This window comes from Lepisosteus oculatus, chromosome 13 (assembly GCF_040954835.1).
Source record: "Lepisosteus oculatus isolate fLepOcu1 chromosome 13, fLepOcu1.hap2, whole genome shotgun sequence".
In the NCBI taxonomy this organism is placed as follows: Eukaryota; Metazoa; Chordata; class Actinopteri; order Semionotiformes; family Lepisosteidae; genus Lepisosteus; species Lepisosteus oculatus.
The window spans coordinates 7,187,620-7,202,811 of record NC_090708.1 but is presented as its reverse complement, the minus strand read 5'-3'; the positions used below and the strand labels follow the sequence as shown (position 1 = coordinate 7,202,811).

Below are 15,192 nucleotides of genomic sequence, written 5' to 3'. Positions count from 1 at the left end.
TAAATGCAGACTTAAATTACTATGAACTAACACACTGGCACCAAAAAGTTCTAACTCAAAAGAAAGTGGCATGCCAACTAAAATGTTCAATTCCCTGTTAACACAAAATATAAACTACTACAACTAAAAATAATAACAACATTGCAACGAGTTATAAATGATGTGCAATCATTTCCCACAAAAATATAGTCCATTCTCCTTACAACTTGTAAGTGCTTCTAGCTCAATTCAGGGATACATTCACTCTAACAGAGATAGCTCCCCTAGGGATAATACAGCCATAGCAAAGCAGTAGAGTTTTGATGTTTTCGTAGCTAGGTTTCTTGGCTAGTCTACATCTGCACTTTTCATAAAAGATAGATATGCGAGGTACGTTTAATGCTCACCATAATGCAACAAGGATGGCTCTTTCAGATGAGTAAGGCAAGATATTTTTCACCAACATGCAACAGTTCACTCTTGCAGGAATGTTTAGTGGTCATTTGAAGTGACGGTAAAACTTGATAAAAAGCTGCAAAAGGCTGAAACCGAGAGTTTCTTGTTTTAATTGTTTTTCCAATTGTGAGGCCCAGACAACTGTTCTTCTCCCCAGCAGTCGACGGGCATGTTCAGTGATGTTCGATCAAACACTTTGCAACTTTGGATGCAGGTCCCAGAATTCCATCATGAAAGCAGATTCTGCTCAGGAGAAGACCTCGTTGTACTGAATTGGCAACTATTCCCGATCAGATCTAAAACATTTTTTGTGACATCCTGAGGAAATGCTTTCTTTTTTTTAAAAAAAGCTGCTTTTTTTGCAGTTCACCCAACAGACATAACAGTGATTAAAGTTCAGCTGTAGACAACGTATGGCAGCAAATTTGAAATATTTGAACAGTTTATAAAATCACGTCCATGGTTCTTCGCCAAAGTTCAAGAATTGCCAAAAAAGAGAATGATGTTCGCCTTCCACCATTATGCTGTAGGCACTCCATTAAGGCCCTTAAATTCAGAACGCTGTCATCAAACAAACAATGCTTCAAACAAAAATATCCTAACATCAAAGGGCAGGGATGAAGTTGTAAAAGTGCCATTTTTTCTTTTATTTCAATTAAAGTGCATGGATGAGGTAAACTAATTTGTTTTTCTTAAAAAAAGTTTTGAGTTTTTATTAATTATGGGCTCAGACAGGAACCATTCGTCCTTGGATCTGTTGCATTTGGGTCCGCATTCCTTGGACACTGCTCAGGATCTTGCTCTGGTGTGCAGCTGAAGTAATTCCAATTCTGCCCATGTCCCTGTTTATATGGAAACAAACAAAATATGGAAAATTAGATTCAAATTTGTTTAATGTAGGGATTATAAAAGCCCAATTAACCAGGCCTTCTTTGAACAGGCCCTTTGTGTTTTCTTAGTATAGCTGGCCTTGAATACTGGCCATTTTTTTTGTATGTTCTGTAATAATAAACAAAGCAAAATTCAAAGCTTGGTAATCACAAGGTAGACTAAACAACATGTTCCGAAACTGTACTTACTCTTGGTTCATGTGTACTACAGCTTCCAGAGTGGTATACCCAGCGGCAGTGAAGTTATCTTTATATTTTTCCATCTTGATGGCTTGAAGCCAGTCGCCCACAGACCCCAGTGAGGAAAATTCAGGACTGCTGGGATCAAGGAGTGTCGTGTTGGGTCTGTGAATGCAAATCAAGGGTGTTACAAGACATTTCATATTTATCCACCAAACAGGCTATAAGCCAAACAGCCTCCTCTTCTTTATCACCTTTCTTATGCTCTTATGACTTTTCAGTTACCCTTCACAAATACATCTAGGAAAATGGATTGCTTCCTGATTACACATACAATTTAAGCTGAGCATCAGTCATATATATATATTTATTAGAATAACACTTCATTTTTTAAAACAGAAACTATTCCTTTCTTTTTAAGTATCACTTAGTATTGCAACGCTGTGTTGAGTAACCAATTATAATTATTCATCTTCTCATATCGTATTAGCAGCGCAGCACATTGGGCAAGTCTGTGGTCTCTTAACTGGTAGGGTGTGATTTCATGTCTCTAGTGCAGACAATGGTGTTGAACCTTGAGTGAGGTAGTTCATGCCTGACTGCACCAGTCCACCCAACTATATAAACAGGCACCAGAATCGCTGGGGGTAATCCCTGCAATGGACCAGCCCCCTGCTCAGGGGAGAAATCGAAGGCTAATGGATCGCCTAATAACGCCATGGAAACCAGGATATAATGACCCAATCTGGGTTGGATATGGAAATGACCTCATTTATGTATTGAACATAAAGTAAACAGAGAGTAGAAGCGATGGAAATTAATGCTTCTGTTTGTGAGTAGCAATTATCAAATAAAGTCTTGCAAAATCTACTCAGGAGATACGTAGCGCCACATGGCTAGACCATGGCTTATTGATCGTGTTATGATCTGAAAGTGACGTAGTTTACGACACAAAAGTTATGATTTTAAAGAAGATCCACTTCACCATTTCCATTTCAGTTAATATGTACATAATTAATTGGCTTTTGGTTCTTATGCATTAAGATTTTTCTGGCCACGTGTACTGAAAAAGGGTTAAATTACAACATTATCCCTTTGGAATGTGAAATATAAAGTCCTCTTCCCTCAGAAGCAATATGTATAGGAACAAGTGAGAGGTTTGAAAAGAGAAAAAAGGAAACACCAGTTTTGGTGCTGGAGCCTTCTTCGGGTGTCATGAAATGAATGTAAGCCACTCCATTTTTAAAGGGCTACTGGACTTTTGGCACCTAAATCACACATTGGACCCTGTAATAATGACCACATCTATATAAATTATCTCGACTGAAAAGAAAAAAAAAAATCCAAGGCTAACTTCTCCCGATGCTACACTGGGGGAGCTCATCGAAATTCATCAGTTGTGTATGAAGTGGAATTGGCCACAACTTCCCAATCTGTTAAGGATCGAGGCACATGATTTGGTAAATACAGCAATTTATGCCCGCTCCAGCTTGCTTGTCACATCCAATCGAGTCTCCAATACATCACGGTTAGTAAACGTGTCCCGTTAGTGACCTTGTGTTCTCTGCGCCCGTTCTCTTCAGGCTGTTGGGGTTGCGGATCAGTTTGTCCAGCATGTTGACGATCTGTCCAAACTTGGGCCTGTCGCTGCGCTCCTTCTGCCAGCAGTCGAGCATCAGCTGGTGCAGAGCAACAGGGCAGTCCATAGGTGGGGGCAAGCGGTACCCCTCCTCAATGGCTTTGATTACCTAGAGGAGAAGACAGTGCACGGTTCAGACACGTAGCAAGGCCTGGGACTCAAACAGTGGTGCATGACAACAAGCTGAAACAACGGTATTCTTCTTAGCATTCGTTAACTCATTTAAGTGACAGTATGAACCGTTTATGAAAACCCACTCTTCCCAGCTGCTCTTGAAAAACAACTTTTATACTCGCTAGGTACCTCACTGGAAGCCCTAAACTGCAAAAGGAAAGCTAGGTTCTTAGGAGGAATAATTGAAAAAGAATACACAGTTCTTAAGCATATTAGCTTGCTTTGACCTATTTGAATTAATTTCTCCAAGCAATTTCTCAGTCGTATCCAATATTCATGCTGGTTTAGTTTGATAACTCCCAGCTTCTTACATGGCATTCCTGAATTAATTAACATTTTCTTTCAGATTAAGTAAAATCCCCTACTACTTTAATTAAAAAAACTCAGTGCCCTTCCAGTTTTGCAGCAATAAATTAGTAAGAAAAAAATCAATAAGGCAAGAGGTTAAAAAATTGTGCGTAAAATCTGACTTACATCCTGGTTGGACATATCCCAGTAAGGTCTCTCTCCATATGACATCACTTCCCACATAACAATCCCATAACTCCACACGTCACTGGCTGAGGTGAACTTCCGATATGCAATTGCTTCTGGGGCTGTCCATCGGATTGGTATTTTCCCACCCTGTGATTGATATGTTCCTGTTATTTCCTTTTAAAAAAATATCAGACATCACTATCCATTTAAATCTAAGTGTGTTTGCCAGAAAATTTTCTAAGTACAGAGAAACATCTGTAGGCAGTAATATCCACTGTGGGCTGTGTAATCATTATTTCCTCATAAATACAGTAACCTGAGATAAACAGATAATGTTCTGATCATCTTACCCTTGTAGTGTAAGCTGCCTCTGGGTCATCTTCCAAAACCCTAGACATCCCAAAGTCTGACACTTTGCAGACTAAGTTACTATTAACCAGAATATTCCGAGCAGCCAGATCCCGATGCACGTAGCTCATGTCAGAGAGGTACTTCATTCCAGAAGCTATTCCACGCAGAATTCCGACCAGCTGAATGACTGTGAATCTCCCATCATTTTTCTATAAAACACCAAGAATGACTACTAGTTAACAGCATTCACTAAATGCCCTACATGACCTTGTCATTCTTCTGTTTAATCCTGATTCTGCCATCGCATATTCAAGGAGTTAAGCATTTCATGTGGGCTTTTTTAACAAAGTCAGTCGTACACATTTAGAAATCTGGTACCAGGAGAATTATTATCTAGCTCGCTGGGAACGCATGCATGTAAAATAGTGGAATATATCATCATCTTGATGGATGACTTACCCTAAGGAATGTATCCAAGGATCCATTCTCCATGTATTCTGTGATGATCATTACAGGTTTACCTGGAATGGGAGTAAAAAAAAGACAATTATGTAGCAAACAGTTCATCTAATGAGATTAAAAAATGCAGCCCACAGTAGCACTGGCACTACATCAGTCTTGTACAGTCTAATTTAATTAAAAATGCCAAACTTGTGCCTCTGTTGGATGAATTATTTAGGAATGTGTTGGCTTCCATCTGCCACATTAACCCTTTGCTAGTGTTGCCGAGGAGGGAATTTATTTCATTTGGAAAAAAATCCCAGCGGGGCTTCATGATTTGCCTCGGCACTCATGCACGCTGAAATCCCTCGCTTTCTAAAGTCAGCCGGCACATTCTGTGGAGCGCTTTACTAAGTTAACACACTGCAGTCACCAACCCATGTGCTTCACACAGTACGGCAATGTTTTCCTGGAACACAGATATCGGATAAATGAAAAAAAAAACAGACAGGAGAAAGATCCTCTTTTGTAAGCGATGGCGGATCTAAAAGAATTTGAGTATTCCGTCATTACATTTTTGTTCTTTTAAAATTCTGGTCACCACAGGTATTAAGATTTATTACCTCCTCCAGATGTATTCTCCTCACGTATTTGGAACTATATTTATGACACTAGTTTTCAGACATCTTCTTTTACTTAGCAGGATTCTAGATTTATAGGGTGCTGCTTTTGAGGGAGTAAAATCAGCCCACAGCACACAATGCAAAGAGAGGCCCAGAACTGCATACATAAGGAATGGTAAGCCCTCTATAGTTGTAAAGTACAGCTTCACTATGTACCACCTTTGTATGCAGTCTCAATAGCCTAAAGTTGCTGAAGCGACAGTTCAAAATCAAGTTGGAAAATGCATGCCCTCTGCCTCCACATCTTATTTGCATTTTAATTTTTTGTTTACTGAATACGTCAATTTATCCTAGCTATCGCAAATGAGACAGGGAGTGAAGGAGATGAATACCTTATTACCTAGCACTGATTGGGCGCTGCCAAAGCTTCAGAAGGCCATGCCTATTATAGAAGAGAACTGCCTGCTGGGAGGCGCACAATGGCACACAATAGGTCAGCTCCCTCATATTAGAAATTGGAATGATAATTTTAATTTAGCAGTAGCTACATTATGCAAATGACCCAATCCATTTATCACCTCCAACTCAAACAGCATTTAACAGTTGTGGGTTTTTAATGTTTCGCCGGGACAATAAAAAAGAAGAGCCTACTCCCATCCTCAGACTGTTTTTTTTTAAAGGACTGTGTTAACCACGATTAACAATTAAAAATATTTAATTGCCCCCGCTGTAAAAGCGTTAAAAGCGGGTGAGCAGGCCACCTTTAATACAGTGCGGATTTTTGTAATTAAAATAATGGATTTTTAAAAGATTCCACCGACACACTCGGCTGTAAAAGGGTAATTTGTTTGATGAAAACTAAATCTCACCAAAGAACGTAAAACAACAAAAAAATTAGCAGAACAGCTACAATGTTTGCATGCATTTGTTCCTCCGTTCTTACTCTTTGCTTACTTTCCTTTACAGATACTGGCATTATTTTCAATAATTCATTACTGTGACCGCGCTGCACAGCTAAGCCTTAGAATAACACAGCCATCACACTGCCCTGCCACTTGTGGGAACTGACAGCATTTGCCTGCACACAACACTGGCTGCTGCAAGTACCCTTCTATGCTCTGTAGTAACTGCATCCTTTTATTATGTAGGCACAATGTAGATAATGATCAAAACTGTGGAACCTCCCTTGTTCACATGAGTTTGAATGACAGAACTCAAGCTTATCTTCAGAGAAAGATAAAAGCTCTTTCTGTCACACACATTGCACTGGTCTATCCATCTGTCTCTTGCTTTCTTCTGACGGTCTTTCTAGTCTAACATACACGTACGAGATGGATTTGAAAGAACGAAAAGTTGAAAACACATACACATATACCCAATGGCACATACACATGCACATCAGGTATTCATTTCAGTAAAACCAAAATCGGGCGCAAGCTGTCTTGGAGATAGGATATCGCTTTAAACCATAAACTCATTTAAAGATGACAACAAGATTAATGACTGGTACAACGCACAGATTTGTGCATATTAGCTATCACGTGATCTGCTCCATCTGTTGTTTTCCCAGGGAAGAAGGTGCAGATTTCGTTTGGTCTTCGCACTCTAGTGGGTTGGTTCGGATGGTTTTCAGGTTTCCACTTACATTTGGTCACGACTCCCTCCAGGTGGATGATGTTAGGGTGGTCAAACTGTCCCATGATGCTCGCCTCGCTCAGGAAGTCCCGCCTTTGCTTGTCCGTATAGCCGGCCTTCAGGGTCTTGATGGCCACACAGATTTCTCTTTTCCCTGGCATTTTCAGCCGTCCACTGCACACCTCTCCAAACTCCCCTGCAAGTATGACAAACAGCCAGAACTGTCAAAGCCAGGAAAGCAAGTAAGGATGTAGGTAGGTTTTTTTTGGAAGGAGAAATCTCTTTACTTACCAATTCCAATGACTTTTTCGATCTTAATGCAAGACGCATCGATTTCTTTGGCAAACTCTCGAACAGCCTGGTTGGGATCCTCGTAAGTAAAGGGATCAACATATATTCTAACACCTGCCAAAGAAAACTCCTGTTAGACAAGATGATAAATGTGCAACACATGCTTTCAATTTTTACTTGTGCATTGGCTCCAATATTTCCTTACACAATTGATCTCTGTTTACATCAATAATATTACTTTATATCATTAATCACTGCTATTTCTTTTTCTTCCATAACGCACTGCAAGTATTACCTTGGTGTAAGTGCTTCTCCTCATCTGCGTCTTGTTTGGCCTTGCTGTATTTGCTTCTCCTAGAAATAAAAAAAAAAAGTTAATGGAAAAGATGTTTACGCCACGCAGCAAGATCTTAGTGATTGCTCTTTTAAAAACAGAACTCGTCTCTGAAACTAAGTGGGAAACCTCTAAAAGTCTAAGAAGAGGAGAACATGTGGTTTTGCATTCTTCGGGCAAGTGTAAAACAGAGAGGACATGAATGAAAAAGGAAAGACGAGAAAAAAAAACAAGATGCAAGTCCCTTCCCCCCCAAAAAAAAAAAAATCATGCGAGACCACCTGCTTTGAGAAAACGTTACACACTAGATTACTGTTCAAACATTCCCATTGTGATGAATGCCACCTTTTAATTACAGCCCCAGTGCAGAAACCCCCTCCCATCCTCCCCACCTTTTCCACGGTCACCTGCTGACCCCAGGGAGGCCAGAGGCAGCAGGGCACCATGCAGCATTCTCTGGAACAGAATCACAAAAGGAAAACTAACAGCACACAGTGGCCCATTCAAAATGGCTGCAGGGGGGTTGCCGGGGGTTGGAGAATAAATCCCAGAAGGCAGTTCACCTGACCAAAAAAACCCGAGGAGGGCTTACGGAGGACAGTCATGTTCTGCTGGCAATTAAAGGGGTTGGGGTGGCGGTAGATAAGGGGGGTCCCAGGTAAGACACGGAGTAATGCTTAAACTGCTGAAATGCCCCAGGGACTGTACACTCCTCCCCAGGTTCCTCCTGGCTTCAATGTGCTACAATGTGCTTCACAAAAGACACATCAGGTAATGATGATGGGAGGGCGGAGGTTGAATGTTAAGGGAATGCTTTGTTGTGCACGCTGCTTTAAATTATTCTAAGAACAAGTGGAATTATAAACGCCTCTTTGTAACAGGTTGCCTTTTCATTGTGAAAAGCAGAAGATATTCCGAAGTGATCCAATACATGAAAAGTTGGGGATGTTTGAAATACTGCAGAACAATAGAGGATGTGTTTAAACTAAAAGCCTTTTGTTCGTGTCTTCTGTTCAGTATAACTTTGGTTAATACTATAGAAACCCTAGCCAATGAAAATGGTGTGATTCTTATTTTCTTATATTACAGCCTTGGATAAAGTTCTTGAAGTATAATTTATCATCTTTTACCAAGTGTGCATTCCCTTCATATTACTACACAATAATAATCAAGCAAAACATCTACTGAAAACAATGTGCAGAGAAGCACAGAGTATCAGGACAAGATTAATGCAATGCATATTTGTAAGACTCAGCAGCAGCAAAAAAAAAGGTCTGTGCAGAAAGAATAGTAAAAATAGAACCAGTTCCAAGAATGGCATAATTATTGATTGAACAAGAAATGCTTTACAGTGAAAACCACAGCCTTGTTAAAGTCCAAATGTGTTTTCATTTTCCTTGCCCGTATCATTGACCTCAGTGACTGCTTTAATTAGAGCCGACCAGTGTTGATGATTACTGAGCTGACTAAGTTGCTGTGTTATTCCTATAATGGCACTTGATATTTTCCTGTAAAATCCATTTTTTGAATCCTGTTTTCTGTGAACACACACTGCAGTTCCCATTGGGCAAATTACAGCACGATTACAGCAGTAACACGTCACACAACTACCTGTTACTGAATGATGCCGGCTGTGCTGAATGGGAAAGGAATTTCTGAAACGTTGCTGAGAGCACTCCTTAATAAACACGATCTTTTCTGCAGAAAGTATCATGTTATGCTGTTTCAGTCCGATCTCAACATGGTTGGTGATCACGTAATGGAATTACAAATAGGAGCTCACCTCCAGAACAAGACGGATACACAACAATAGCAATATCAGAGCTGTGTCTGGGCCGAAGAGCAAAGAAGTAGCAGTCTGCGCTGTGCTTCTCCCTTTGACAGGTTTACAGCCCACACTAAAGAGAATCAATATAGGGCCTAGAGGTTGACATCTCATTTTCTAAAACGTGATCCATGGAGGCCCAGTCCATAAGCTGTATTCATCGTCCCCGCAAAAGCGATGTACGGAGGCAGATGACCTGCTTGATTGTCTCAGGCAAGCGTCTGTAATTAAAATTCCAATGTATCGTGCAATCAATCTTGTCCCTTATAATAAAACCATCAGGAGGAATGGATGGAACATTAAGGCCTCAGGCATCAATGTAACAATGAATTTCCCATTTACACTACTGTATTCTCGTCATATGTGTTTAAAGTCAACTTCAAACAAATTGAACTAGCTCGGTATGTATGTGGGTCTAGAGTGAAACAACTACAATGGTATTTGTCAGCATTTTTTTGTATTCAATGATTATAATTGAGGACTTATGACATACTTTCCTTGGATACTGCAATGTGCAGGATTTTCTCATTGAATGCGGTTTAAGCATTCCAGAAAAGAACATCCCAGTGGAAAACACAAGCAACAGAAACCATTTTTGTCACAGGACTGGCAATGGACGTGACAATTAATCGCTAAGCCCTGTTTACATTCCGTCAAAAGTCCAAGAACAGAGAAGCTGTCACCCTTTACAGAGCAGAGAATCGCTGCAAGGGCCTCTGGAGAGCTCCACACTGACTTGAGGAAGAATTTCATCAGAAAGAGAAAGGAGCATTTTCATGCTAACGTGCTCTTTTTCATGCAAATCCTCAATTTACTCCGAAGATTTTTTTTTTCCATCCTTTCCTACTCCCACAGTGGAATGTAGGAAACAGCCCAGCCTATAAACGAATAAAGTGGAGCTTGGGGACATACCTCCTGCTGATGACAAAGGCCGCGATGAGAATGATGAGGAGAACAGCACTCCCAGCCACGGAGACCAACAGGACTGTGGGATTGGCTCCATCACCAATGATGGCCGACGGAACTGCACAAGACAACAACTGCTGGTTAGACTGACATCCCTGCTGGGTTTAAGGCCCAACCTGACCATTCCAGGTTACTAAGGCAATGCACACAATGGCATTTTCTCCTCCTCAAGGCCTTTATAACTGTAATAAAAGCGAAGAGTAGAAACACAGAGCAATGGCACATTTCCACAGCAGTTATACACTTTTTACAGTAAAAGATTCAAGCAGATATTCACGTAATAAAACATTCAACAGAACTTGAACCCTGCACTACGGTTCAGCGAGTTCCTCCGCGACATCAACAGCGGGATACAAGGAGAAACAAAAAACTTCTGGGTCAGACTTAATCTTTGTGTAAGAAAGCGCATCGTGCTGCTTTTCAAAACAGACTGTGTAGGTGGAATGAACTGTAAGCAGGTTTGTCCGCTGTTACTCACCGGAGTTGGTCATGAATTCGAAAGGATTGCTGAACTCGCCGTAGCCCGCCGCGGTCCTGGCGCGTACATGGAACACATAGGACGTCAGGGGGTTGAGGCCTTTGATTTCGGCATTCCGAGACGCTGTTTTCACGATGCGGTAGCTCCGCTCATTCTGATCCTGACAAAGACGTCACAAATTTAGCCTCAACATTCCCTCAATGCATCTCACAGAATTTTCAGTATTTCATATATATATATTAGCCACAAAGAAACGCACTGTGAGCAACTGCTTTCTCCCTAGTGTTTTACAGGGGAGTGACTCACAGAAGGCAGAGAGATGTTTGGATTTTTTTATCCTTATTTATCTTTCTTTGTTTTTCATCTCTACTTTAATCCTTATTTATTTTTAATCCTTTATTTGAACAGGATGTTAAGTTAATTCCTCTTAGCCAAAATGTTAACAAAATTAAGTATTACCATGTTCCCATTAGTTGTTTTCTTTACTGTTTATGCAGGACTCTCTAAGAACATAATACTTTCTAAATGCACACTAAAAAACGGTGCCCTGTGACTCCTACCTTTTCGTAGTACTTGACCTCATATTCCAGGATGACTCCATTAGTCCTCTCAGGCTCTTGCCAAAAGAGGGAGACTGTATGTCTTGTTATATCCTTAGCTTGAATTGAGGTAACAGGAGAAGGGGCTAGAAATAAAAAACAGAAAAAACAATTTCAAGAGTGGTCACCAATTCCTTCACAGGAATCTCTTGATACTGAAATTCCAGTTTGTTATCTCCTAAACAACAAAGAACTGAGAGAAACGTGAGCATCAATCACCAGTTTCACAATTCATAACCCACCATTTTAAATAGCTGAGTTCCTGAAAGACTGACTAAATGGAATGTTTTTTTTTCTTTTACAAACCATTTATATCATTTCTCACCAACTTGTTGGCTTTTGTAAAAAGATCTACCCTTGTGAAGAAAGAGTTTAATTGATTTCTGACTTAACCGACTGACCCCTGCCCGCAGAGAAACTGACTTTCTGAATAACTGCACTTGTTATCAGACTGAGACTTAGGCTCAATTCTTAATGGAGCTTTTTCGATCATCAGGAGAACAACGACTGGTTTTGTTTTGGAACTTTAACAGCCATTCATTTAAAAGTGAAATGTTATATAAACGTATTTTACACCTCCTGGTAATAAAGTTAGATGGCATTTGGTTATTGATTGATCTTTCATTTATGCAGGGTGAGAAAGAGGATATCTAGCAAATCTGTAAGCTATACAAACATGTATCAATGGACTGAAACAATACGGGAGGGAGGATGCTTTTTCAAAAACAGTCCACACCCACTACTAGGTAGGTCTAATACTGGTTCAAAGAGACAGTCATACAAAACCACTCTTTTACTGAAATCTGTTTCTCTACTTGTCTGGAATTAGAACTGTGCTCCCTGCAGTTATGTACAAAGCCCCTTCTAGTCTCTCACTTCCTGAACAACCTGAAATTAAACACCTTGTAAAAGTTTATTGCCCCCTCTCCCCCTGCTTTGAGAGCTTGTGGGGTGTTCTGGCTGTATTGTAGGCTTGAGAGGTAATAACCTTCCTCAATGCAACAGACTCTGAGTCAGAATAGTTTTCACAGGCCCAGGCCCAGTAGACAGACTGTGACATGAGCTCCATTAAGTCAACTCAAGCAAATACCAACAGGAAATAAACGGAGCGCAATTAGAGGCAACCATGAGTGAAATATGTTCCAAAACAATGAGAACCAAAGGCATCTGGCAGGACTTTCTCTCCCACTCTCTGTTTGAGTATACTGCTTGTGCTCTTTGGATGATTGCTTCTAGGCGATTATTCGTCCTAAACACCAGAGTCAGTGCTCTATTGCCCTGCTTGTAGGACAGGTACCAGAGAAAACGGACAATATACCTGTGACAACTGTGACGAGCAACACAAGACCTCAAGGGTAAACCTAATTAGGAGGCTGGTTTCTCAAATCATTAGTAAAGGAATCTTTTTATAGACCTGACCTCATTTGCACTGCAGTTGTCTCCTCTTTTTGACAAATATTTGGTTACAGGTCCTTTGTCCTATGTTTATTTAATTCTTATGTTTCTTAGTTTTAGCTGATGTTTGTAAAAAATCAGTTGTATATAACAGTATTACAGAATCCTGTACTTATGCAGCGAATCCATGGACAATATCAGCTACTTGCTGAGAAACAGCCTGATAAAAGCAGGGCTTGTCAGATGTTAGTGTTCTGATATAAACTTTAGGTTCTGCATTCCTTGCTCTCTCTGCACTCTGTTTAACCTAAACACTGCCTGTTTTGTTTCAGTTTGCATGCTAGAAAGTTCATCTAATACCAGCCTTTCTTTACGTTTATATAAAGATACCTCAGGATTTTGCCAATAGAAACATGCTAGTCTGCAGCAAACGTTTCCTTGAGATTAACATCAGGGCCTTCGGATAAACAGGAAAACAAGCCTGTTTCAATTACAGCTCCTCTAGTTTGACAGGTAAGGTACACACATGACTTTCACAGCCCAGCTATATAAAGGTATCCTAAATGTTTTGGAAAATAAAATGTGAAAATCCATTAATGCATAGTGCTTTGGGACAAAGATTTCTATTTTCAGAATAGAAATCTGTAAAGCTTTATTTTTGCCTTCCTCACAAAATATATTATTCACACAATAAGACCGCCTGCCAGCTAGAAATATGACTGGGCCTTGTTAGGACTGATGTGGATGATTAAAGCGTCATTTTTACTTAAGCATCATTTAATTATTTTTTAACAACATACTTCCAGAAATATGCTAACAAATTACGGCTTATAACGAGGGATTGAGTTTAAGTAGCCTTCACTCACATGAAATGTTCATTGATCATGTTCCAGGAAGCAACTTTTGTGCATCAGTAAATAGATTTAGTCAGGCTATGTCATCCCAGTGTCTAATGTGCTACGGCTCTATTAAACAATTAGACCACACCATTTGTGTTCCTGAGATCAATCATGTCATAACAAATCCTGCAACAAAATGAAATTGAGAAGCTCCAGGGGATTGCAGATGACAAAATAATGTGGGATTTCTTTTTCAGTGATTTACACATTTATCATGATCAGGGAGAAATTAGAATTATTTTCTGATCTTGTTTCATTCTAGCATGAAAGGTTAAAGATTTTGTAGGTTTTGATATCCCCTCATACTGTATATTTACCAATTTAAAACTGTGGCTGTAAGTTCTTTGAAAAGTAATAATCACAGAATCTGCATGACTTGCAATGAGGAATCTGTTTGGATGTTTTTCTCTAAGAAGCTAAAATATCACCCCATGGTTTCGATTTTTATTGCAGTCAGAATTCTTAAATACTTGAAATTACAAAATGGAAACAAAGAAACTGACGACTATAAATATTTGAATAATTGCTCTCCTCAAGCTTTGACCATTATTACTGAGGCCAGAACCAAATACAAGAAGACTAACACTGCCTTGCATAAATTTGCACTTACAAAGCATACTCCCAAGTTATGAGATGCAAAGAAACTTGAAACTTCGATTCTTTAAATGCTTAGTTCCGCTTATTCAAAAACCAGACAAACGCTGCAGTTGTGCTTTCATTACAGCTTCTATGATAGGCTGCTAATTTCATCCACGGTCACAGTACTGAGTGGATTACAAGGGCTGTGAAAATATTCTAGGCTAAATGAACAAGAGCAGTTTGAAGATTAAAGTCTGAAGACGTATTTCTGTGGTGTTGAGCTGTACAGAAATTAACAAACTACAGCACGTGGTCTTGAATACAAGCCCATATCTGTCTTTGTTAAAATCATAGGACACGTCAAGCAAGTTTTAACCCCCAGGTAAATTGAAACCAGCTAAATTACATGCTATCCAGCAATTGTTCTGTGTAAACAACTGCCATGACATGTGGCCACTCACTGAAAAAAAAGAGCAATGTGAGTGAAAAGGCAAGTCAACAACAGATGCGGCTATATTTATTTTCTAAAAAAAGAGTGTTTTATTTTCATGCAGTAGGTACTGGAAAGTGCTTTCTCATTGCCCGAGCAGTGTTACTGCTGGTTCGGATAGCAAATTACCATCTGATAAAACTTTTCACATTGGAATGTCTCCCAAGAGAACAGCAAGTTAGGATTTTTCTCAACTGTTGGAAAGAGCCCAAGGAGAGCGATGAAGCAAAGCCTAAGGCACGCTCTTTGGTGTCTATCCTTTGTGAATCTGAACTGTCTCTTTCTAACTGGAGAGGTAAGTAGCCAAGGGACTGAAGACCAGAATACAATACAAAAACTATCGAAACATGATCTCGGGAGGTTTGCGGAAGGGTTTAATAACTTTTGAGTTTCAGATCAGTAACTTTGATTGCAGTTCAGATTGACAGATCTAAAAAGATTTCTGTAAGCACCTGTTTGAACTGTATTGTGCATTTACAAACAGGATAGAA

At 39.8% G+C, this 15,192-nt stretch overlaps 1 protein-coding gene across 2 annotated transcripts in view; it reads right to left on the bottom strand.

Moving 5' to 3' along the window:
- Window positions 1-780: 780 nt before the first annotated feature.
- Window positions 781-15,192, bottom strand: part of epha4l (eph receptor A4, like) — a 41,438-nt gene continuing 27,026 nt past the window's right edge. Inside the window, exons 6-17 of one of the 2 annotated variants that reach the window (XM_015361011.2) lie at window positions 11,300-11,424; window positions 10,740-10,899; window positions 10,208-10,319; window positions 7,432-7,490; window positions 7,137-7,250; window positions 6,856-7,041; window positions 4,606-4,667; window positions 4,146-4,355; window positions 3,793-3,969; window positions 3,060-3,253; window positions 1,515-1,670; window positions 781-1,277 (exon numbers count right to left, since the gene is read on the bottom strand). In XM_015361011.2, the coding sequence (XP_015216497.1) occupies window positions 1,163-1,277; window positions 1,515-1,670; window positions 3,060-3,253; window positions 3,793-3,969; window positions 4,146-4,355; window positions 4,606-4,667; window positions 6,856-7,041; window positions 7,137-7,250; window positions 7,432-7,490; window positions 10,208-10,319; window positions 10,740-10,899; window positions 11,300-11,424 (1,670 nt within the window). In that variant the 3' untranslated portion in view covers window positions 781-1,162. The remainder of the gene's footprint in view (window positions 1,278-1,514; window positions 1,671-3,059; window positions 3,254-3,792; window positions 3,970-4,145; window positions 4,356-4,605; window positions 4,668-6,855; window positions 7,042-7,136; window positions 7,251-7,431; window positions 7,491-10,207; window positions 10,320-10,739; window positions 10,900-11,299; window positions 11,425-15,192) is intronic. The other variant, XM_006637589.3, reaches the window with a different exon arrangement.